The 24,471-nt window shown below is 50.3% G+C and overlaps 2 protein-coding genes across 2 annotated transcripts; both read left to right on the top strand.

The window, feature by feature from the left end:
- Positions 1–7,113: 7,113 nt before the first annotated feature.
- On the top strand, positions 7,114–9,456 carry PRG2 (proteoglycan 2, pro eosinophil major basic protein). The gene is given in 6 exon segments (XM_059929700.1): positions 7,114–7,171; positions 7,794–7,916; positions 7,919–8,076; positions 8,423–8,554; positions 9,082–9,193; positions 9,398–9,456. Coding segments are annotated over 6 exon segments (642 nt in total).
- Positions 9,457–15,195: 5,739 nt separating this feature from the next.
- Positions 15,196–18,624, top strand: PRG3 (proteoglycan 3, pro eosinophil major basic protein 2). The gene is made up of 5 exons (XM_059929698.1): positions 15,196–15,256; positions 15,702–16,009; positions 16,698–16,829; positions 17,655–17,760; positions 18,566–18,624. Exons 1-5 carry the CDS (start codon positions 15,196–15,198, stop codon positions 18,622–18,624), a joined length of 666 nt encoding a protein of 221 aa, XP_059785681.1.
- The last annotated feature ends 5,847 nt before the right edge of the window (positions 18,625–24,471 follow it).

Genomic DNA, 24,471 nt, shown 5'->3' with positions numbered 1-24,471 from the left:
TAAATTTCATCCTGGGAAGGAAATGGGCCTCGAGGGTTGTATGTGTCTTCTATGCCACATAACAAATTGGCACAGATTTAGTGACTTCAAACAGCACACATTTATTAGCTCACAGTTCTGTAGGTCAGAAGTGTGGGCATGGCATGGCTGGATTTTCTGCTCAGGGTCTCTCAAGGCTAAAATCAAGGTGTCGGCTGAGCTGTGTTCTCATCTAGAGTTCAGGGTCCTCTTCCAAGCTCACATGGTTGTGGTAAAATTCTGTTCCTTCTGCTGTTCCTGGCTGGCTGTCACATGGGGGCTGCTCCACATTCCTTGCCCTCCGTCCTCAAAGCCAGCAATGGAGAACCTCCCTTGGGTTGAATCCTGCTCATGTTTGTAATCTCTGACTTCAGAAAGAGCCCAGTCACTTTAAAAGGCTTGCCTGATTAGATCAGACTCATCTGGGATAGTCTCCCTTTCATAAGGTCAACTGTGCCATATAATATAACACAACCATAGGAGTAAAATCTATCCTATGTACCTATGTACAGTCCCAGGGATTATGCACCATGTGTGCATGGGAGTGGGAGAAGGATCTTTGGGGACGTCTTAGAATTCTGCTGATTATGAGAGCCAAGGAGGACTTTTTTGGTGGAGAAGGTTGGAGGTCATTCCTGGCAATTTGAGAACAAATCATCCAGTAAAGTGAGAAGTCCCTTTCCTCTTGGGAGGACATAGAGCAATCTCATGGATGGTTTGAACACTCACCCTAGAAACATCACACCATATGTTGTCTATGATTGCAGAGTTCATGGCCCCTTGAATCCATTCATTGTTTCTAGGTTGATAAACCCTGGGGCAGGGTGTGGGGAGGGTGCAAGTGGAGATGAGGGCTGGGCAGTGTGAGTTGGGTATTTGGAGCTGCAGAGCTTTCTACCTTCAAGCTGCTCTGTGTTGGTCATGGGAAGGACATAGACCAGACCTCCTTGGTATTGGCCACCTTCGCCAAGGTGACCTCTGCTCAGTGCCCTGTAGACACGTGTGCACATTCGTGGCAGGGCAGATGTCTCAGGGCCAGGTCTGCCCCTGGACAGACTGTACCAGGGCTACAGCAAGCTGTCCCATGAGCCTAAAGTTGGGATGAGTCCCTGAGAATGAGATCAGGAAAGATGAAATGCAGGGGTGGTCTGCTGGGATCCCCCATGGGAGTGCTGATATGGAAATGGATGACGGAGTCTGTTTAGGGTCACCCAAGCTCTGTAGTAACTTTGGGGGTAGAAAGGGCGATTCCTAAGACTCAGGATCTTGCAGTGGTTGTCCAACACTTCTTGGGGGAAGAAGGCAGACCTGAGACTCAAAGGCACTGGGCCCCAAGACCTCCAGCTCTCTGCTTCCATTCAAAATTCAGGTATACTGAGCACACTGTAGCTTGGGATGCAGGGAGAGAACATGCTGATCAGAGGGCCCTAAGTGGGTCCCTTGCGGATATAGGTCAACCTAAATTATATCATTGGTACCAGATGTAGACATCGGTCTCTTGAGAACTTGATTAATGTGGGTCAGCCCAAAGACCTCAGTCACTTACACAAGTAGCTGTCATTTGTTGAGCAATAACTGAATGCCAGTTTCTGCGCTAAATGCTGTATCTGTTAGGGCTTTTAGTGGCAGCCAAAAGAAACTCTCCCTGGCTGATCTGAGAGAAAAACGAATTTATTAAAAGGAAATGGGGGACGTCCCTGGTGGCACAGTGGTTAACAATCTACCTGTCAATTCAGGGGAAACAGGTTCGAGCCCTGGTCTGGGAAGATCCCACATGCTGCGGAGCAATTAAGCCCATGAGCCACAACTACTGAGCCTGCGCTCTAGAGCCCGTGCTCCGCAGCAAGAGAAGCCACCGCAATGAGAAGCCCGCGCACCGCAACGAAGAGTAGCCCCCGCTCGCGGCAACTAGAGAAAGCCTGCGGGTAGCAAACGAAGACCCAACGCAGCCAAAAAATAAAAATAAAAATAAGGAAATGGGATTGGGACTTCCCTGGTGGTCCAGTGGTTAAGAATCTGCTTTCTAATGCAGGGGATGTGGGTTTGATACTAAGATTCCACATGGCCCGGGGCAACTAAGCCTGCGTGCTCTAGAGCCCATGCGCCACAACTAGAGAGAAGCCCGTGTGCCGCAACGAAGAGCCCATGCACTGCAATGAAAGATCCCGCATGCCGCAACGAAGATCCTGTGTGCTGCAACTAAGACCTGATGCAGCCAAATAAATAAATAAATATTAAAAAAAAAAAAAAGGAAAGGGGGTAGATCATAAATTTGCAGGAAGGGCTTAGAGGACCAGACGTGGGGTCAAAGCCAGGCCACAGATCAGGTCTGGGGAAGACCCCACTGCTGCTGCTGAGATTCAGACCCTGTGGCTGGCACCCAGGGTGCTGTAGGGCTTGCACTCTGGGTCCATCCTCTAGCCCTATGGCCACTGCAACCCCAGAAGCTCAATCTCTCTTTTTTAAAAAATATTTTATTTATTTATTTATTTATTTTTGGCGGCGTTGGGTCTTAGTTGCAGCACTTAGGCTCTCTAGTTTTGGTGTGCGGGCTCAGTAGTTGCAGCGCGTGGGCTTTGTTGCCCCGTGGCATGTAGGATCTTAGTTTCCCGACCAGGGATTTAACCCACGTCCCCTACATTGGAAGGTGGATTATTATTATTATTATTATTATTTTAATAAAATGTATTTATTTATTTTTTGGCTGCGTTGTGTCTTCGTTGCTGTGTGCGGGCTTTCTCTAGTTGGGGTGAGCGGGGGCTATTCTTTGTTGCGGTGCACGGGCTTCTCATTATCGTGGCTTCTCTTGTTGTGGAGCGCCGGCTCTAGGTGCGTAGGCTTCAGTAGTTGTGGCACGTGGGCTCAGTAGTTGTGGCTCGCAGGCTCTAGAGCTCAGGCTTAGTAGTTGTGGTGCACGGGCTTAGTTGCTCCACGGCATGTGGGATCTTCCCGTACCAGGGCTTGAACCTGTGTCCCTTGAAATGGCAGGCAGATTCTTAACCACTGCGCCACCAGGGAAGCCCTGGAAGGTGCATTCTTAACCACTGGACCACCAGGGACGTCCCCAGGAACTCAATCTCATCATTACTACCACCAGAGAGAGGTCTTCATGGCCCCCACTTTTTGGTCCCTAGCTCTATTTGAAGTCTTGAATGGATGCTTCTATTTGATGGAGCCTAGTTGTATGCCTTAGTTATGAAGGAAGCTGGGAATCTATTTGTCACATTAGTCTTCAATAATAAGAGACCTGGCCCCCACCAAGATCCATAGGAAATGGAATCCCAGAAGCCAGAAGGCAAGGAAGAGGCTGTGCAGCTCACGGCGTGTCTGCTACAAATGCGCTCATGCGTTCCCAGCGAGGCAGATGTTGTTACCCCCACTTTACGAAAAACGACAATGAGGTACAGAGAGGTTAAGAAGCTTGTCCAGTGTCACACAGCTATTAAGTGGTAGAGTCTCAATTCAAACTTGGATTGTCTGATTCCAGAACCGACGCTCTCAGCCACCGCTCTATACCTCCACTGGATGTCGAGGAAATGGAATTTCTGTGTTCGCTAAGCTGTGGATTTCAGACTGTGGATTGTGTGACCTAAAGAAGAACTTCCCAGGACTTCCCTGGCGGAGCAGTGGTTAAGAATCTGCGCTTCCCCTGGCCTAGTCGGGGGAACTAAGATCCCGCAAGCCGCCTGGTGCGGCCAAAACAAAGCCAGTGCCAAGCCACCAACTGGGCTCTAAGAGTCGGCTCCATCCCGTCCTTGTCTGCCTGTAATAGCTCTCTCCACGTACATGTAAAGTGGCCCTGCCGGGACGGCCCGGGATGGGGGTGAACAGAACGCAGCTCAGAGCTCCTGTCTTGGCTCTCCTTGAGTCATCCCCTTACTCCTGTGTCTGTCTCATTAAGTCAGTGGATACAGGAGAAGGATGTCTCCATCCTTGGCTCAAAGTGTGACATACTGGTTCCCTGTTTTTCCCACCCTCTTCCAAGGTGCACACTATTGACTTTAGTTATGAAAGGACCCTGTCCTGTGCACATGCCAATGTCACGCCACTTGCACACCTTGTTCATGCCCTTCTTTCTATCCGGACCACCTGTTTCCTTCCCTTCTATTCACCACAAATCCATCCAGATGAGACTCAGCTCCTTGTTTTCCTAGAGCCTTACCCACACTCTTCCACTCTGGAATTTCTTCTGAATCAGCAGAGAGTGCCTCTTAGCTTGGGTCTTAACCCATCTCCTCTTGTTTTATCGGGATGTGTCTCCTCTTACCAGTTAGGTTGCGAGCAAATTGAGGTCAAGGATTGTAATTGACTGTGTTTTGTCTCCACCTAGACGGCCTAGTTTTTGACATACAACAGGCACATGGAAGGGAAGAGAAATTTGGTGCCAGAGAGAACTGGATTTGAATCCCAACTTATTTACCTGCGCAATTTGCTTAACTATTCATTCGTTTATTCATTCAACAATGTTTATTGAGGACCTACTATGTGCAGACACTGTACTAGGCACCAAGGCTACAAAGGTGAGTAAACGGACATGGTCTCTGCTATCCAGGAACTTGTAGTCTAGGGAGGGAGACAGATGTTGACCCATTAACCAGATAATCTCACAAAAAAGAGAGAATGACTAACTCCAGAAAGCACTCTGAAGGGCAAACACATGGAGTTTGATCCAACATGGGGATGGGGTGTGGGGAGTGGGTTAGGAGCCGCGTGGAGCCTTGGTTTTCTCACCTGGACCATGGAGATATCACCCACCTAGCACACTAGGCTGTTGTAAGTGAGGTAATAGATGCAGTGCACATCTTAAGATGTGCAGTAAATGTTACCATAATGAAGGCTGGTACACTGGCCAATTGAGTGGCTAAGTTTTGAAGGAAAGTGGGGTTAGGCAGATGTGAGCATTTCCTGTGCTCAGACATCCCCAGGACAGTGATTCTCAGATACATTTTCCATCAGAGTCAGCTGGGAAGCTTTGTAAAAAGGCATACGTCTGCCCTACACTCTAGATCTACTAGCCAATCAAAATTTCCCAAGGTGGGGTTTGTGTATTTTTAAAATTTTTATTTATTTATTTATTTAGTTAGTTGCAGCAGGTGGGCTCCTTAGTTGTGGCATGTGAACTCTTAGTTGCAGCATGCATGTGTGATCTAATTCCCTGACCAGGGATCGAACCTGGGCCTCCTGCATTGGGAACTCGGAATCTTAACCACTGCACCACCAGGAAAGTCCCTAGGGGTTTGTGTACTTTTAAAATCTTTAATAAGGTCTCTTGCAAAATTTCAGAGTGAATACACACATCATAACCATTGAAACATGCACAGCTATATAAAGAAGGAGAACAGCAATCTCCCTCCACTTTCTTCCCTCTCCTCCTTCTACTCTTGGAGGCCACCAAGGTAAGGAGGCTGGTGTGAATCCTGTTTAGCACACGAGCTCTACGGTCTGTGGTTATGTAAAGGAAACTCACAGATAGATACTCACATATGGTTTTTTTCTTTACAAAAGTATTCTCATACTAAATGTTTTTCTCTGTATTTTGCTTTGCTTTTTTCACTTCACAGTACAGCATACACATCTCTTCAGGTTTACAGATATAGGTCCATATCTTCTTTAAAGAGTCACATTATATTCTGGGGAATTCCCTGGAGGTCCAGTGCTTCCACTGCTGGGGCCTGGGTTCGATCCCTGGTCGGGGAACTAAGATCCCGCAAGCTGAGCAGCATGGCCAAAAAACAAACAAACAAACAAGCAAACAAATGAGTCACATTATATTCTGTAGAATAGATGAGCCACATTTTATTCAATGCTCCACTGATGGATATGGGTTGTTTTGATTTCTGTAAATGGTAAAGCAATACCCAACTTTGTAAAAGTGTTTTTATTTGTGGGTACTTTAATTTCCAAAGGATAATGTCCAAAAACTCAAATGGATCAAATGATCTATGCACTTTTTTTTTTTTGGCTGCCCCCTGAGGCATGTTGGCTCTTAGTTCCCCGACCAGGGATCGAACACCCACCCCCTGCAGTGGAAGCCCAGAGTATTAACTACTGGACCGCCAGGGAAGTCCTGATCTGTACACTTTTAACTTTAATAGATATTGACAGATGTGTTTCCAAAATATCTGTGGCAGTCACATCCCCCTCAGTAAAGCAGGAGAGCTGTGTATTTTGGAAAACTGCCTAGGAGATTCTGAAGTGCAGCCCAGGATAAGAACCACTGGCCCAGAGCAAGCCCAGAATGTCCCCCAGGTTCCTGAAAGGGGTGTCAGGAGAGAATGAATGGGCTCCCCAGAGATGTGAAGAAATGGTTCTTATCAGCCCTCCCATCTCCCTCAGGCTGTGGGGCAAACCCTCCTGCCTCTGGAGAACTTCCTACAAAGCTCCTATATAAAACATCATTGTGAGATGGAGTGAAGAAGGATGGAGTTTGGGGTGTGCCTCAGGACCCAGGAAGACCTCTGGGCTAGTGAGTGCCTTGCCTGTTGCAGTGGAGCTGGTCCTAAGTAAATGTTCAATCTCCTGGGAGACGCCTGACTCAGGCTGAGAGGTTCCAGAGGGCTGGCTGGGACTGTGTGTGGCTCTCAGGTGTCAGCAGGGTCAGGACTTCTCAGCCTCAGCCTATCACGTTTCTTTTGAGGTCTGTGAAAGCTCTCCTTGGCTGGGGAAGGCAGAGCATGGAGGATGTGAGCATGTGTGTGGCTTTCTGAGCTTTGAAGAGGAGACATGCTTTCCAAGAGCTGCGAGTTCCTAAGAAGGCCAATGATCATCTTGTCTTGATCCTCTCTTTTTTCATAGACTCTGAGGAGAACATTAAGTACAAACAAAGAAAGGTAATACTCCCTTCTTCCCATCCAAGCCCACAGGAAAGTCAGCCTTGGCCGCCCCTCATGATCTGCTTCACTCTATTCAGAAAGAGGTCTCAGTGCCCTAGAGCATCAGGGGCTGAGCATAGCACTAGCTTTTCCATCCCATCTTGACTTCTATTCATGCTTTCTCTTTCTCCACCTCCCTCTCAAGGTCCCCTAATGGTGTGGCTCTTGTGTATGTGTGTGTGTGTGTGTCCAACTGTGTTCTCCATTACAGGACAAAGCCAAAATGAAACTCCCCCTACTTCTGGCTCTTCTACTTGGGACAGTTTCAGCTTTTCATCTGAGTAAGTCTCCTTGGCCTTCAGCCTTTCTTTCTCTACTTGACTCCTTTCTATAGTTTATAGGGTCAGAGTCACATAGCCACCTTCCTCTGTGGCCATCCCCAATTTCAGGATCTCTGCACAGAAAGGAGCGGGGACTCTAGAGCTGGAGTTGAAGGGATTCCTCAGGGCATCTGCATGTCTGCAGTCTTGGTTCTACTGTGACGTTCTCAGTGTTGTCCTTTCTGCAAGATGCAAACGATGATCAAATGATCACTTCTTTGACTTTGAGTTCACCGAGTGTACTGTGCTAAGCGTTTTCTATGCATTATCTCCTTTAATCCTCATACCATCCCCATGAGGTATGTGGTGTGGTATACCCATATCACAAACGAAGACCTAAAGCTAGTAGATGATGGAACCAGAACAAAACCCAAAACTGCCTGACTCTAAGTTCATGCCCTTAACCGCCAGGACCTCATGTGGGAGGTTGGCTTCTCCTGGGGTGGGGTGGGCTCCATTCCAGGTTCCTCTCTATCCAAGGCTCAGCTTGCAAATGCCTGGGGCCAGGAGGGAGCTGTCCGTGGTTCTGGGGAGGAACAGGGGAAGATGTGAAGGAGGGACACTTGGCCTTTCTTCTTGCCAGGAACTGAAATGTCCAACATCGAGAGCCCCTTGTGGGATGACACCCTGCCTCAGGTTGGGGAGGTGCCAGAAAGTGAGGCAAAGGAGGTCCCTGTGGAGGAGTAGATGCTGCTAGAGGAAGAGGAAGATGGGGCTCTGGAAGTGAAGATGCCCGCAGGGAAGAGGGGGCTGTTGAGTCCATCTCAGCCTTGGATGATGTAGACAGGGACCTTCAGTGTCCTAAGGATGAGCACACAGTAAAACTGGAGGGCATCCCTGGATGCAAGACCTGCCGTTTCCTCCTGGTGAGGAGCCCCTGAATTTTATTCATGCTCAGGTGAGTGGCCAGTGGCTGAGGCCGAGGCCCAGGGTGGGGATGGGGAGCAGGTGGCTCCAGCCTCTGTGTCGCTGGTCATTCTCCGCCCTGAGGACCCTGGGGGTGTTAGCAGAGGCTGAGACCCGCAGAGGTGTTGGGGGTAAGAGGTGAGGGTCATGTGGAAACAGAAGTTGCATCTTAATCTCCAGCCTTCAAATGTCTGTGGGGCTGGGGGGTGGAGGGTGAGTTTTGGAGACTTGGACACCCAGGACTAAGGTGATGTGAATTCCTGTGGGACGGGCACTCCATTCTTCTTCTTTCATTCTGCCCTGCAGTTAACTTGCCAGAGGTGCTACTGGGGAAGACTCATCTCCATCCACAACTGCAGCCTTAATTACCAGATCCAGTGCTTAGTCAAACAGATCAACCAGGGCCAAGTCTGGATCGGAGGCCAGGTCACCGGCTGGGTAAGAGGGGTCCCAGCTCTCAGTGGGGAGCACCTACTGACCCCAGCCCATGTTCAACTTGCTGCAGATTTGTCTGTGCTTCTCCTCTACAATCCCCTGAAGAACTGGGGACAGATGGACACCTGGGCGAGACAACAAGGGGGCTGCCTAGGCATCGGGAACAGTGAAGCATTTAGAATCAGGATGTTTAGATGCGAGTTCTGCTCAGTCTCTGACTGTCTATAGGACCTGGGCAAGACCGTGAGCCTTGTTCCTCATCTGTAGGATGGGGTTGGAACTCCTGCCCTACCTCTTGTTAGAGCCAGAAGGATGGGGGTGTCACTGGAATGCATAGAATGTGATGGTGACAATCACTGTGAATCTACATTTCGGTTGACCAGGACTGTGTCCATTGTGGTCCAGCAGTCCTTTAAGGGCCAATGCCTGGCGGGCAGCGGGAGGGTCAGGCAGGGATAGTCCCAGCTCTGCCTACCTGCTTTCCCTTTGCCCGTGTCCCAGCCCACCTCTTTCCCTCTTGCCTCCCCTAGGGTCGCTGCACACGCTCTCGCTGGCTTGACGGCACTCCCTGGAATTTTGCATACTGGGCTACTGGCCAGCCCCGGGGCAGTGCTGCTAGATGTGTGACCCCATGCACCAGAGGTGAGGTGGTGGGAGTGGGGATGAATAATGGCAAGGCCTGGGAGGGAGGAGGCTCCAGGAAGGGCCAGACCCTCCAAAGGAGAGGCCTCCTGGCTCTTCAGACTCATCTCCACTGAGGCGTGGGGTAGGGAGAGGGGAAGGCCCTACTGGGGCTGAGTCAGGGAGAACAAGAGGCTGAGACCCCTTCCTGTTGCGTCTTCACAGGAGGCCAGTGGCGTCGAGCTCACTGTGGCGTGGGTCTCCCGTTCATCTGTTCCTACTGAGCTGGATCTTCCTGGTTAGCCTCCTCCCATCCCCTCCCCTCCAGCCCCCAGCAAGAAAACTGTTTTCCTGAGACTGATTTCTTTTTCTTCCAATCATTGATCTACTCTGCTTAGCCCCACCCATGAGCTTTCTGCCATACGTGGACCACACCTCCCCACCCTACTGTCTTTCATAAAAAGGGACAGAAGTTATCACTCCCAAGGAGGATGGAGCATGGGGTGGGGTCTGTGTGGCCCTCTTGGAGACAGAGGAATGGGCTCAGGTGGCTCTTTTCATAGGACACCCAATTACTGGGCTCGTGCATTGCAGGTGCTGCCAGGACCCCACGCATCTCTCTCCAAACTTTCAAGGTGAACTCTCAGTGTACTGTGTTTGCATCTCCACGTCTGAGGGCCTTTTCTCCCTCTCCCACAAAAAACTGTGGTTGCCTTAATGTGCCAGGATATTAACATGTCCCTGGGAACAGCCCACAACTCTCAGGAGTGGGTGTATGTGTACCCCAGTCCTTTGCCCCCTCAAGTGGAATAATTCTGGGGCAGGTATCGGGCACTGCTTCCCAGGGTTTCGCAGTGGGATTAACTTCCAGTTATCCACTGAGGTAGCTGGCTTTATAACGCACATCTTATTGGCTGTCTTCTCTCCCCCATATGAACTCTCCTCTTCCCTACTACTGCCCCAGTACGTCCCATATAAACTACTTGCACTCAAATCCTTGCCTCAGGGTCTGTTTCCGGGGAGTCTCAACATAGGACAAACTGCTATACGTCCAACTCTATGTAAGGTTTGGGAATATGACAAGACACAGCCCCCTGCCATTCGGGAAGGTACAGATGTTTGTAATACAAGCTCAACAGCATCTACTAATTGTTACCGCTTACCGTGCACCCACAAAGTACCCCCTGCTGTGGCAGGCATCTTACAAAGATGACCTTGTTTGATCAGTAATTATTATCCCATTGTACAGAACCAGGCTCAGAGAAGCTATGACCTGTTTTTTTACCCAAGGCTGAACATCTAAATGTGACCTGTGCTGTGATTCAAGTATCTCCAGAGCATGTTCTTTCAACCATTAGGATTTCATGTCTGGAAGTGTTGGCTGCTTCCAGGACATGATCATATAGGGACAGAGCACAGAGGGGAGGCACAAGAGACTCATCTACCCTTGGGTTCATCTTGGGGCATTGGATTCCAACCCAGCTGGAGATGAGGGAGTCCCAATCAGAGGTGAGGAAGGAAGGCATTCTGAACCCTCCCCCTGATGGGGAGGTGAGCAGAAAGTAAGGCATCAATGCTCCGAAGCCCTTTTCCTCCAGGACTCCACAAATTCTCAGAAGTACAGATGGCCCCAGGGATTCCATTCTATCTGGTGGCCCGGACAGAAGAGGCTACTTATTCAAGGTTGCACAGGAAGTTGAAAAAGACAGAAATCACACTGAGGTCCTTTGTAACTGCTGTTCTCTTGATTTCAGAGACGGTGGAAATCTGACACACTCTTACGAGTTCAGCCCTGTGCTGGGTGCCGTGGAGGATGCAGTAGGAGCAGAACTTTCCCTCCTTGCCCTCACGGACTCTGTATTCTGGTGTGGTGAGGCGTTGCTTCTCTTTATTCCAGTACTACTAATAAAGAGTAACAAAATCCCTCATTTCATTGTTTATTGATCTTTATTGGAGTATAGCTGCTTTACAACGGTGTGTGAGTTTCTGCTGTACAGCGAAGTGAATCGGTCATACGTATACACACATCCCCTCTTTTTTAAAACCCCTCATGTATTAAGCACTAAATAGGTGCCAGGGTCTGTACCAAGAGACTTTGTGCTCAGGTGGGACCTTGTTTTATGCCTCACAAATCTCTCCTGTTGGCGGTGGTTTGTGACCGAAGTGTGACTTCCGGTCCACAAAGGTCTCCTCTGGGGGATTAATGTCAAGAAGGGGGCATGAAGGAGGCATTTGGGCTCCTGGTAACATTCTGTATCTTGACCTGGCCTGGGTTACGTGGGTGCATTCCCTCCGTGACCACGCCTCAAGCAGTCCACGCTACAGTGAACATTACAGGATGCATGTTAAAGATGCATCCTCAAGAAAAGCTTTAAATGAAATAAGAGGACTGGCCTTATGTCCCCAAATAAGGGCTTGTGTGGTATTTTTCCTGTCCAAAATCGTGCTAACTAAGCTCTGGGAAACTCAGCTCGTGTCTTTACAATGGTATCCCTGGCGTTCCTTACAGCATCATGCGGTACCCAGAGCGGGAGCTCAACCAGCTCTCAGTGCTTGCTTGTTGATTAGGGTCACAGTTCAGTCTCAGTTTCCTGACAAGGGCTACCCGCAACTCCACGTGCCAGGTACTCTTCTGAGGGCTTTACTGGAGCTGATCTCATTCGAGGTAGGTCCTGTCATTAGCCTCAGTTTATGGATGGGAAAACTGAGACCCAGAGGGGCTGACTCTGGAATGGTGATTCCATTCTATCAATATGTCGCACTATGCTGCCCTCTGCATAATGTGGGGCTGGATGGAAATTTGAGACGAGAGGCAGAGTTTGAAACCCCTATGAATATAGATGCAAACAGTAAGCCAGAGAGTTGGCGTTTCATAGATGCTGAAAAGGTGGGCACCATTGGCTAGTCTGGGACTAACACATTTGGGTGAATCAAAGAAAGCAAGGATGTAGGAGTCAAACAGACTAGGGTCAGACATGCCACTTCTAACTAGTTGTGTGGGCTTGGGCAAGTTATTTCACCTCTCTGAGCTTTTGTGGTAGGTCTGCGGACTGGGATGGCAGTGTCTAATTGGCAGGATGATTGTAAAGATTAAGTAAGTAGGATAATGGATGTGAAAGCCTTAATGAAGCATAGTGTTTGGACTGTGGTGGACCTTCAAAAATGTCATTTCCAGACTTCCCTGGCGGCCCAGTGGTTAAGACTCCGCGCTTCCACTGCGAGGGGCGTGGGTTCAATCCCTGATCGGGGAACTAAAATCCTGCATGCTGCACGGAACAGCCAAAAAAAAAAAAAAGTTATTTCCAGTTTTACATCAGACATCACCGTGGTGACTGAGGAGGGCCCTGAAGTCCCTGGGGTGTCTTTGCCCAAGGTCAACTCCGGGCAGGGGCAGGCCAGAGAGATGGGAGGCCAGTCAGAGGAAGTAGAGGGAAGGCAGGCGTGGGGTAGCTAAGGAGCCGAAAGGTCTTGGTTTAGGCCTGTCTCTGACTTGTTGTGTAATCTTGGGTAACTTATTTAAGATCTCTGAGATGCTGTTTCCTAATGTGCAATACAGGGACGTTTCAATGAAACAATGCTTGTAAAGCTTATCGTGGTGCTGGCTAACGGGGGGAGCTGACCTTATTGGTCATCCCAACCGCTGAGTGAAATGAGGCCCCTGGCCTGGGCCCCAGGACTGGGGAGAATAATGGGGAGGGCAGCTAGCTTTCCACCTCTCCCCAGCTAGGGAAGTCTCCTGCATGAACTCTGGAGACCAGGTTTTTGGGCCCTGGAATTAGCCAATCAACCCCCAAGTCAGGTAGATGAGCTGAGGGTTGCGTCTGTTGGGCCAGGGAGATAACGGCCGATACCGTTATTCTGCCCGTTGGGCCAGGGAGATAATGGCTGATACTGTTATTCTGCATTCAGGCCCAGAAGTGACCTCTCAGATGCTTCTCCACTTGTAGGTCCCCTGAGAGAGCAGAGGAGTGGAAGGAATCCAGGCCTTTTCACCCTCTGGGTGACGTGTCCCTGATGCCCTGAGCACTGGAGGACTGGGCTGGAATCCGAGGAACAAACATGCACTGCCCAGCTAGGATATCACAGAGCAGAGTCACCCACCCTGACAGGGCCACGAGCTCTTGGCAGTGATGTCTGGCAAAATCAAGGCTCAGCACTTGCTGGCCTCTCCTTGGATTGCAGTGAATGTGACTGGAACTTGATTGATTAATATTTTGACGTTTTGTTCATCATGGTAGCTTGACATCGATTCTGATTTTTAAGAAAGATTGCATTAAATATTTGTTTACCTTGACTACTGAGTCCTTTAGCGTCCCCTTAAGTTTTGCAGCTGAGGCAAGTGCCTTCTTCCCCTTAGTCCTGACCTTGGTCGTGACAGAGGGCTGGTGGGAGATGGGGAGTCGGGGTGGTGCGGGGAGGCTGGCCCACAGAGCATCTGAATGACTCTGCGTGAAGGTTTCCATTCCAGCTGCTGCCTCCCCGCCAGAAAGATATGCCTCAAGGTTGGACAAAATAGCATGTTCTAGATCAGTGATCCTCAACAGGGGTACTTTTTCTTTCCAGAGGACATTTGAAAAAGTGTGGAGACATTTCTGAGTGATATGATTTGGGGAGGCACGATTGACATCTAGTGGGTAGAGACCCAGAGATGCTGCTAAACTTTCTACAAGACACAGGACAGCCCCTCCCCCAACCTTCAACAAAGAATGATTTGACTCCAAATAGTAATAGTGCAAGGGTTGAGAAACTTGATCTAGAGCCACAGCATAAAGGAAAGAGCATAAGTTTTTCACATATTAAAGATAAGAAAGAGATGGAGAGGGAGAAGGAGAGTGAGAGAGAGGAAGAGAGTGAAGGAGGGAGGGTGGGAGAGAGAGAGAGAGAGAGAGAGAGAGAGAGAGAGAGAGAGAGAGAGAGATGGGGTGGGTAGAGAATGTTGGGAGCCCCAAAGACTTAGAAATACCAGTTCCCCCACTTCCTGCATAACCTTGGCAAGTCACTTTCCCTCTCTGTATCTCATTTTTCACATCTGTGCAGCAGGGCTAATCATACATTCTCATGGGACTGAGGTTAGGAAGGTGAGGATTCAAGGATGCAATGCACATAAAGTACTTGGTCTAGATAAGAGCTCAGGAGGGCTGAGGCTGCCCTTCATCTCCTACCTCCTCTCCTGTGGTCTCCCTGTCCCTGGGATTCTCCACTTCATTTGCTGGAATATTGACCGAAGGAAGGCTGCTCCTGGGGCTAAAGAGTATTGTTCAGACTGGGACCCTTTAGGGGTGCTGATAATCATGCCTGGACAGTAGTCATCTGGGGCTTTCTCGAGCATACTAGGGTGTTTGGGCACCTACATATGGCAGGAGGCAGGTCCCTGAAGTCCCAGCAGAGAGCAGGGCCCAAGGGTGGGAGGACTGAGCTAACCTCTTATCAGCTCCACTGTCCCGCCCCCCAGCCCAAGCCTGGGGCAATCGTCCTGGCTTTTTCCCACTTCCCCAGAAGCCCAGTATAAAGGTTGCCTCTGGGACCCAGCAGCCAGAGGCACTGAGAGTGGAGGCTCCAGACTCTGGGGAGGTAAGTGCTCCCTCGGCTGGCCGGGAAGGAGAGGTCCAGGGCTGGGGGAAGCAAGACCCTATACGGCAAACACCCTGGAGGCCTGTCCTTAGGACCATAATGGCCACTATCCTTCCCCTTTCACCCCCAGTGTGAGTGAAATTGGCCCTGAATGTGAGCAGACCTGTTCCCATGGCAGCTAGCATCTGAGCTAAGTGCTGTCCCAGGGAGCAATGATGGAGCTCTCAGGAAAAAGGGTCTTTCGTACTTGAGCTGACAACCCCCTGTTCTTTTCTTGATTCTCCAGCTCAGGGTCTGTTCACGGGGGGAGAAGGAAGCTCTCTAGTTTGCCCTTTAATCCACCAGTTAAGCAAACACTGTATCTCCACTGTGTGTCAGGGACCGTGCAGACACATGAGAAGTCCCCAAGGAAGGAAGGTGAAGCTGTGTCCCTGTCACAAGACTGAGAAGATATGAAATGCCCCATGCTCCTGCCCCTTCTCCTGCTGGGGACAGTTTCTTCTCTTTATCTGGGTAAGTCCTCCCCTTTCCCTCCTCGTCCATTTTTCTCTTTTCTCTTCTTTCCTGCATCTGTTTTTGCTCTTGTGGGCCAGGGCCACAGCCTCCCCTCTTCAGCTGACCCAGCCCACCTCTAGTTAGATTTCTCCTGGACTCAGAGCTGTGACCTGAACTTTCCGTCAGGGCTCCTTTGCAAGGAAAAACACCCACCTGTGAAGATGAGGGCTTCTCACAGGTGCTTCCTCCCACTCCCAAAATACCCCACATGTGGTGTCCGCCAGGTGCTCATGCATTTGGGTGTGTGATGCAGGAATTCTGGCTTGCCCAACCCCCAAGGGATCCGTCCAGTCTTGGTTCCAGATGGCGTCCCTAGGAAGGCTTGAGTGGGGCCATCAGAGCTGTCCGTGGTCCTGGAAGAAGAGAGAGCCCGGCCTGATGGCAGGTTACCTCTTCTTTCCAGAGAACGATGCCTCCCATCTGGGCAGCAGAGAGGCTGACCTGAGCCAGGATCTGGAAGGTTCGGGGGAACAGGAGGGAGAGCTGGCCCTGAATTATGGAGTGCTTGAGTCAGAGGAAGAGGAGGCTGTGGCTTCCAGCTATCAAGATGCGTTTGAGGATGAGGAGGCCATGGAGTCAGACCCAGCTGCCCTAGACAAGGATTTGCAGTGCCCTAAGGAAGAGGACACAATTCAACTTCCAGGCAGTCCTGGGCGCAAGACCTGCAGAATCCTGTTGGTGCGGACCCCGAAGAACTTTAGGCAAGCTCAGGTAAATGGCAGGGAGGCTACTATGGGGGACCAGGTGGAGGAGACAAGAGTGGAGAAAAACCTTCTGTTCCCTATCATTTGGACTAATGGTTCTCCAAGCCTAGTATGCATCAGAGTCTCCTAGAAGTCTTGTTAAAACACAGATTTCTGGGCCCCATCTCCTCAGTTTCTGATTTAGCAAGTTTGGGGCTTAAGAGTTTGCATTTATAACAAATTCACAGGTGGTGATATTGTTGGCCGGGAGACCGCACTTTGAGAACCACCGGTTTAGATAAAAAGCTTTGGTATAAGATATGCCTGTGCTAAATCCTGGCTTTGCTTGTCACCAGCCATTTTATTTGGGCAAGTCACTTCACCTTTCAGGGCTCCTGTATCTTCATTTGTAAAATGGAGGTGTATGGTACCACCTCTTAGAGTTGTGGTGAGGATTTAAATAATATATGGAAAGTATTTAGAATAGTCCCTGGGTCATTGTAAACTCTCCATAAATGGTGGCTGTAGTTATTCTGAGTATTATTATTCTTTTCTGCAAGAAGTTCCTGACACCAAATAAAGGAACAAGAGACGGGATTCAGGGGGGCAATAGATCCCTGATTTCTGACTTGGAAAGGGATGAGGGGGTCTCTCCTGGAGACTCAGGGACTTGAGAGAAAACAGTGAATTTTCTACCCCACCTCTTCTCTCTGCAGAGTATATGCAGGAAGTGCTACCGAGGCAATCTCGTCTCCATCCACAACTACAGTTTCAACTATCGCATCCAGTGCTGGGTCAGTAGGATCAACCAAGCACAGGTCTGGATCGGAGGCTTCGTCAGGGGCAGGGTAAGCAAGGGGCCAACTCCCAGGTACACGAAGGTCTTTCTGATTGCCTCAAGGGACCACCTGCTGGCATCAAGCCTCGTCCCGGCAGCTGAAGCTGGCTCATACCGGCTTAGGAGAACTGATGATTGAGTGCTTCTCTTCCTAACTCCATGTTCAGTGGCCTCATGCTTGTAGCTTGAAATCTGCCATGGTGGCTGTATTTACACCAAGGAAATTGACAATTATTACAAATCAGGTTTCTTTCTTCCCTCTAGCCTCTCACCTTCCCCCAAAGCTGGTTGTTAAACGTTTACCAGCACACTCCTGGCGTCAGGAGATAGATTCTATATCTAATTTGGTCCCTTACTAGCTGAATGACTGCCTCCAAATTTCAGTTTCCTCATCTCTAAAGTGGGGTCCTTCTCTCAGAGTGGCTTTGGGACTGTGGACAAATAAGTGCCATTATATTTGCTACTCAAGTGTGGTCCACGGACCAGCAGTATCAACATCATTAGCTCATTAGACATGCACGATCTTGGGCCCCGCCCCAGACCTCCTGAATCAGAATCTGCATTTTTCACTAGATCCCTAGGAGATCTGTGTGCCCAGTGAAGTTTGAGAAGCCTACTCTGTGTGATAGCTGGAAGTGATGTTTGCTCTTCCATTGTCATTGCCTGCGAACCCTCAGGGATGGGTCTCAATGGTATACTAGCCAGGTGGGCAGTGAGGAGATTATATATACAGTGTTCGGGAAGGGATACTCAGTGGGCTTTCTGGAGACCCAGAATCTGTCTGTCTCTCCGGACCTCCGCCCTCTGACCCAGCCTCTCTCTTCTCTAATTCCAGGGCAACAGATTTTTCTGGACGGATGGCAGTAGCTGGAATTTTGCATACTGGGCCCCAGGGCAACCTAGGAATGGGAGAGGCTGCTGTGTGGCTCTGGGCATCAGAGGTGAGGGGGGCCGGGCACCAGGACAAGGGGAAGGGGTGGCAAGGTGGACTCCCACACAGATCCCTCTGAGCTGCCTGAACACACCTCCCCAAACCCACACCCTCCCTCCAACCGGAAAACCAATGTCCCCGTCTGTGAGGAGGGCTGAGATGTAGGGATTCCTCAGAGCAAGCCCAGGTGATGAGGCTCCCGGTACAGGGGAGAGATGGGGACTCTCCATCCTCCCAGGCAAAGCTAGGCTCAGGGCCTGGGGACTCCTTTCCTTCCTCTGGTATGATGGCGACAAGGAGTGAGTATGGGACAGATGGGGGGAACAGATGTGAATGCAAGGTGTGGATGAGGGATGAGGTGAAGATGTGGGAATTAAGGATGGCTGACATAATTTGCCAGCTTTGAACAGCATGGCTGCCAGATGGGAGGGAACCTATTACAGTGGCTGGACCATACGGGTTGGAGTAAGATGGCCGGGATTCACATCCCAGCTGTGCCACTTGCCAGCTGAGACACAGGCAAGTTATCACTCCCACTAAGCCTCAGTTTCCTCATCTGTGAAACGGGAGTGATGATAGCACTGACCTCTTGGAGAGTCATTGTGAGGATTAAACGATAGTCCATATAAAGCACTTAGCACATTGCCTCTGCAAGGGAAGAGATCAATGGCTAGTCCGGATGTGTGGGAAACCTGTGGCCATCGGATCATGACGACGGCAGGCAAAGATGACATATGAGGTGCCTGAGGAGGGGAGGAGGGAGCACAGGCCACACTCAGGTGGGCAGCTGACATCACTGTGCTCTCTACCGCTAGGGGGTTACTGGCAACGAGCTCGATGCGGAAGCCGTCTGCCCTTCGTCTGCTCCTTCTAAGCCAGAGGCACGGAGATCCTCCCTTCACGCCCTCCTGGTGGCCTCTGTCCTACCCTTGGCACTTGTCCCCAGCCTCTCCGGATCATAAAGCCAGACTTCCCACAGCATCTCGTGACTCTTGTTTCTTCATTGAGCACTTTAGAGGAGTTGGACTGCGGGGCGCCGGGGTGTGTCTGCAGCGCCACCTGGGGGCGGAGCGTGTACCAGGCGGCGGTCCTTCTCGTTCCGGCTCCGAGGATTCCACCCCGCGCGCCCCAGCTCCCTCAGGTTCTGGGAGGAAGAACTCCTTTGGTGAGGGGGTGGGGAACTGACCCTGTTGCTCTGTTTGGATTCAGTAAAGTGTGCGGAGCGGGGTGGGAGTGGCGGCTTTCCAAAATGGAGGCTCTGTCGCCGATTCAAGAATTGGATGGACCATTGAGGTCCCACCTCGGGTAACCACATAGCGGGGAAGAGAAAGTAGTCTCTCGGGGCAGCCGGCTTCTCTAGACCTGTGTCTTTTTCACTTAGGATAATGGCCCCTATTTTCCACTCTCCCAGCCGCCTGTGTGTGAGTTCGGAGGCCCCAACTTCTTCTGAGATGGTTCCCCACCCCGTTCCCAGGAGGGCGGCTGTCCTCACTGCGCCCCGAATCCTTCGTCCCCTCCCCGGTCCCCAGCCTACGTCCCCCTCCCTAGAGGGGCCACATTCTCAGGAGGGAGCTGCCTCTCATCCCAGGACCTTTTTTAAAAAATATTATTTAAAAAAATTTTCTATTTTTGGCTGAGTTGGGCCTTCATTGCTGCGCGAGGGCTTTCTCTCGTTGCAGCGAGCAGGGACTACTCTTCGCTGCGGTGCATGGGACTCTTATTGCAGTGGCTTCTTTTGTTGCGGAGCACAGGCTCTAGGCACGCGGGCTTCAGTAGTTGTGGCACACGAGCTCTAGAGCGCAGGCTCAGTAGTTGTGGCGCACGGGCTTAGTTGCTCTGCGGCACGTGGGATCTTCCCGGGCCAGGGCTCGAACCCGTGTCACCTGCATTGGCCGGCGGGTTCTTAACCACTGCACCACCAGGGAAGTCCCTCATCCCAGGGCCTTGGGGCCAAAGTCAGGGCATCTGTAGCTGTGTGGCTCCAATGCTGGTTCTACAGCCCCAGGTCTCCTCTGCTTCTCCCATTTGCTCAGATCCTGGGGACATTGAGAACATTGTTGCTGCTCTTAACTTTGTTCCAGGCTGGGCTCCAGGAAGGATCTGGGCTTGATGAAGCGAGAAACTCACACTGGAAACTGGGTATTCAGAGGACAGAGAGCCCCAGGTTGTGAGAGAGAGAGAGAGGGATAGAAAGAGAGACTTCTTGGGGGTGTAGTTCTACATGGGGCACAGGGAGAATGTACAAGTAGTTCTGGGGGCGCACACATACACGTGTGTATATGTATCTTGGTGTGTACAAGAGTCAGTCTTTGGATACCTGTGTATATGTGAATCTATATTTGTAAATATGCATAAATCTGTGTGTGAGTCAGCATGTATTTATGTGTTGTGCGTACGTTTTATACGTCTCTATTTATGGATATGCCTGTATGTCTGTGTCCATCTTTGAGTGCGTGTATCTGTGTAGCTTTGTACCTTATACTCCTGAATCTGTATATGCATGCATATGCGTGTACCGCTGTGTCTTTGGCCAGTGTCTTTGGGAGTATGTGTGCATGTCAGTGTGTCTGAGCATACCTGTGTACAGGTCTACCTTTGTGCATGTATGTGTGTGTGTATCTGTACAGCTATCTGATGAAATGTGGAGTTTTTTTTTTTAATACATCTTTATTGGAGTTTAATTGCTTCACAATACTGTGTTAGTTTCTGTTGCACACCAAAGTGAATCAGCCATATGCATACATATGTCCCCATATCCCCTCCCTCATGAGCCTCCCTCCCACCCTCCCTATCCCACCCCTCTAGGTCATCGTAAAGCACCGAGCTGATCTCCCTGTGCTATGCTGCTGCTTCCCACTAGCTAACTATTTTACATTCGGTAGTGTATATATGTCGATACTACTCTCACTTAGCCCCGGCTTCTCCCTCCCACCCCGTGTCCTCAAGTCCATTCTCTATGTCTACATCTTTTTTTTTTAGATTCCATATATATGCGTTAGAATACGGTATGTGTTTTTCTCTGACTTCACTCTGTATGACAGACTCTAGGTCCATCCACCTCACTACAAATAACTCAATTTCGTTTCTTTTTATGGCCGAGTAATATCCCATGGTATATATGTGCCACATCTTCTTTATCCATTCGTCTGTCGATGGACACTTAGGTTGCTTCCATGTCCTGGCTATTGTAAATAGTGCTGCAATGAACATTGTGGTACATGACTCTTTTTGGATTATGGTTTCCTCAGGGTATATGCCCAGTAGTGGGATTGCAGGGTCGTATGGTAGTTCTATTTTTAGTTTTTTAAGGAACCTCCATACTGTTTTCCATAGTGGTTGTATCAATTTACATTCCCACCAGATGTGGAGTTTTTGGAACAGAAAATCCAGTTTTGCCAGATGTGCTTTGTTTCTAAAGATGCTGGAGTTGGACAGGATCGGAGAACCCCAGGGGAAGTGGCTGGTGACGAAGCGGCAGGGTTGAGTCCCTTGAACATGAGCAGGCCTCTGGCAACAGGATCGGGGCCTTGACATTGCTATGAACCTCACCAGTGCTGGGCTCCGGGGACTGCCTCTAGGTGAAGAGGCCTGTCCTCCGTAGAGGGGTCTGTCCATCTGCCTTGGGTGGAGATTGGGTCAGGAAGCTCCTAATCACAGCATGTCAGTCTCCCCAAGGGCATGGAAGGGGAGCTGCCTTGAGGTCAGGCCCCTACCCAAGTCCCTGCACTGTGTACTGCAACAAGCTAATAGTGATGCTGTACTTCTAAAAGAAGCAGAAGCAGTGGGGGGTGGGAAGGATGAGCTTTGCACAGGTAGCTCTGGGACTGGTATTTCTGGGACTTGCTGAATGGCAAGCCCCCTCTTATCAGCCTCCACTTATCTCCTTGGTGGGGAATGGGCTCTAGCTAATCCCAGTAACCAAATATACTGCCAGCCAAGATCAGAGGTAGAGGGAGGGAAGAGAAAGGGGTGAGGTGGGGTGGTGCTCAGACCCTTCCAGACTGAAGCTTGCTTGAGGCAGGCCAGGGAAGAAAAGATGTCCTTCAAATATCCAGTACTGTCTGTTAGTGGGCCTCAGCTTCAACCATTATATATTCATTCCTTTGGCTGTTTAAGGCCTTTCAGACTTGAAGCCCTTGATTAAAAAGCAAATATTCTTAGGACAAGAAACTCCTGAGTGTGTTGCCTATTAATACCTCTGGAAGATTGATTGGTAACTTGCCGAGAACAAGGTTTTGTGAGAAGGAACACAGAAGGGAAAAATGTGTGTAACTGTTAGTGTGCATGGGTCGGGGGTTGTGGAGAAGAAAAGCTATTAAAAAGGAGATAATGAAGCAGAGAGTGCTGTGCTCACAGTTTTCTCTTCCTGGGGACCTAGGAAGACTATATTCCCCAGTATTCCTTGCAGTAAACCTGGGCTCTGCAACATGATACCGAGTCTGGCCAGTGCAATGTGGTTGGATGTGATATAAAGGCCACACCTGGCCTTTATATGATCCCCTATGATCATCCATGACCCTCCAGTTCTCACTTTCCTTGCCACAGTGATCTGGGGGTCCATGTATCTCAGATGGCATAGCTGCCAGGTGGAAGTGGCTGACTGACCTACTTTGTTGTATTAAATCCTGAGATTTCACAATTAACTTGTTACTGCACCAAAATCTGCTTTAGCCTAACACATATAGAAAAGAAGTTGCCAACAAATTTCATAGTTTTTCCCAGGCAGATATGGCACAGAAGTCAAGATCCCAGACTCTGGAGTCATAACGGCCTGGGTTCAAGTCCCAGCTCTACCACTTCAGTTTTAAAACCTTATTCAGCCTCAGTTTCTTCTATAAAATGCTGGTTGAATGAGACAATGCCTGTCACACATTTAACTCATTGCTTGGCGATGGTGAGTTATCACTAGATGTTAGCTTTGATGCTGAGCTGTTAGGAATGAGCGTGGGTTTCAGGTCAAATATCCACGTATTGCAAATTTCTTTTTCTATTTCTAGGATTAACGACAAACCATAGCAAGCTAACCAGGGTTGGTGTGAGGGGTCACGTGATTATGTTGGTGATTGTGCTGAGTACACGTGATGCAGCGGAGGTGAGTTAGTTACTGGTATTACTACTGAGATCAGCCCTAAGTCTTGCACAGGGAGCCATAACCTAGTTCAGCCGTGGGGAAGACAACATCAGGCCCACACACACAGGAGTTCAGGCTCAGGAGGGGCTGGCAACCTCAGGACGGGCTGATGCACCTGTAGGAGGACCACCCCAGTCTGGAGGAAAGGGAGGGGCTGGAGGAGAGGGTCCCTTCAGGACAGAGCTGCCTCTGTCTCCTCCTCAGAGAGCATCCCTGTGACCCCAGCCTCAGCCCATCGTCCTGAGAGCTGGATTCACCGGGGCTCCTGGTGGGAGAGCTCAGCACTGTCTTCACTGATGTCTCTGCTGGTCAGATCTCCAGATGCTGCCTGATTCCCTAGGCCACCCATGGGGAGGTGTTACCCCATCCTCTTGAGGATGGGGCTGGGGGTGAAGGCAGAGTGGGGAAAGGGGTGATGGGCCTCATGTGGCAGAATCTCACCCCTTCTCTCCCTGGGGTGGGGGATCAGAGGGCTTGGGCCTTCCCGAACTACCCCCCAAGCTGCCTGCACCTTCTGTAGAGGGGCCAGCCCACCATGTACAGTTAAGCTCATCTCTGCTAAGACCTCATGATCAGGCCTGCGAGCCAACCTTTCCCAGGGATTTACCATGAAGCTAGTGAAACTTACACTCCAGGGCCACTCACCTGCCTGAGCCTCTTCTAATCCTAAAAGGTGACCCACATTGCGTATGCTTCAGGCTTCATAAAACCTGGATCTGCTCCTGATCTCTGCCCTGGTGAGATTTCTGGGCCTCCACTGTGGAAGAGCCCAGAAGGGGAGGGGGCGTCGGGGCAAAGGAAGACGGGGTGGGCTTGGCGTGCTCGCAGCAGCCTTCCCAGCTGCCTGTTCCTTCCTCCTTCCCTGAGTGGCGGGACACCTGGTTCTCTTTGTGCCACTAACTGCGTGACACTGGACGAGTCATTTTCCCTCTCTGGCCTCAGTTTGCTCATCTGTACGCAAGCGAATCAGACAAGATGGTTCCTAAAGCCCCTTTAGTTTCTGACATTAGAGGACGGACCACCTCATTAGGGCCCCACGGGGACTGGCCTGTTGACAGGCTGCTTGCCGGGCGTTGGGTCTCACCGGACCTTTCCGTCAATGTGTTGGAGGAGACTTGCTGATCTCCTGGAACAGGGCACCAGCTTGGGGAATCCCGTCCCGCTCTGGGGGAGCCTAAATGGCCTCCCGGAGTGAGGGGCCTGGAATATGTATGAGCACGTGGAGGTCCCAGAGAAAATGAGAATGGCCTCTTCTCTCGCTTGGGGTGAGGGAAGGAAAAATTTACTGACAGTTACGCCTCCTATTTCCTTCTGAATTTGGGACCCCCCCCAAGTCAGAGAGAGACCCCGCACCCCAGTCCTACTGATCTCCCCTAAAATGGGGCCTGCCTGCGTTCCTGGGGACAGCATGGGGCTTACTCTTGACTAAGCTGAAACTAATCATGGTCAAGGTGGAGGAGGCTGAAGCAGCAGGGCAGACGCCCCCCGGGGGTTCATTCTCTCCTTGTGGGGTGTGGGCGATGGAGTTAGTCAGACGTGGGTTCAAATCCCAGCTCTCTCGCTTCCTGGCTGTGTGGCCTGGGGCAAACG

Source organism: Balaenoptera ricei, chromosome 8, assembly GCF_028023285.1.
Source record: "Balaenoptera ricei isolate mBalRic1 chromosome 8, mBalRic1.hap2, whole genome shotgun sequence".
In the NCBI taxonomy this organism is placed as follows: Eukaryota; Metazoa; Chordata; class Mammalia; order Artiodactyla; family Balaenopteridae; genus Balaenoptera; species Balaenoptera ricei.
This window is presented reverse-complemented; position numbering and strand designations above follow the sequence as displayed.

Excerpts from the sequence above, each read along its gene's own strand:
- PRG3 (XM_059929698.1), top strand. The coding sequence starts at position 15,196 with ATGAAATGCCCCATGCTCCTGCCCCTTCTCCTGCTGGGGACAGTTTCT. Across the intron at positions 16,010-16,697 it reads AGAACTTTAGGCAAGCTCAG|AGTATATGCAGGAAGTGCTA; the intron begins GTAAATGGCAGG and ends TTCTCTCTGCAG. Across the intron at positions 17,761-18,565 it reads TGTGGCTCTGGGCATCAGAG|GGGGTTACTGGCAACGAGCT; the intron begins GTGAGGGGGGCC and ends CTCTACCGCTAG.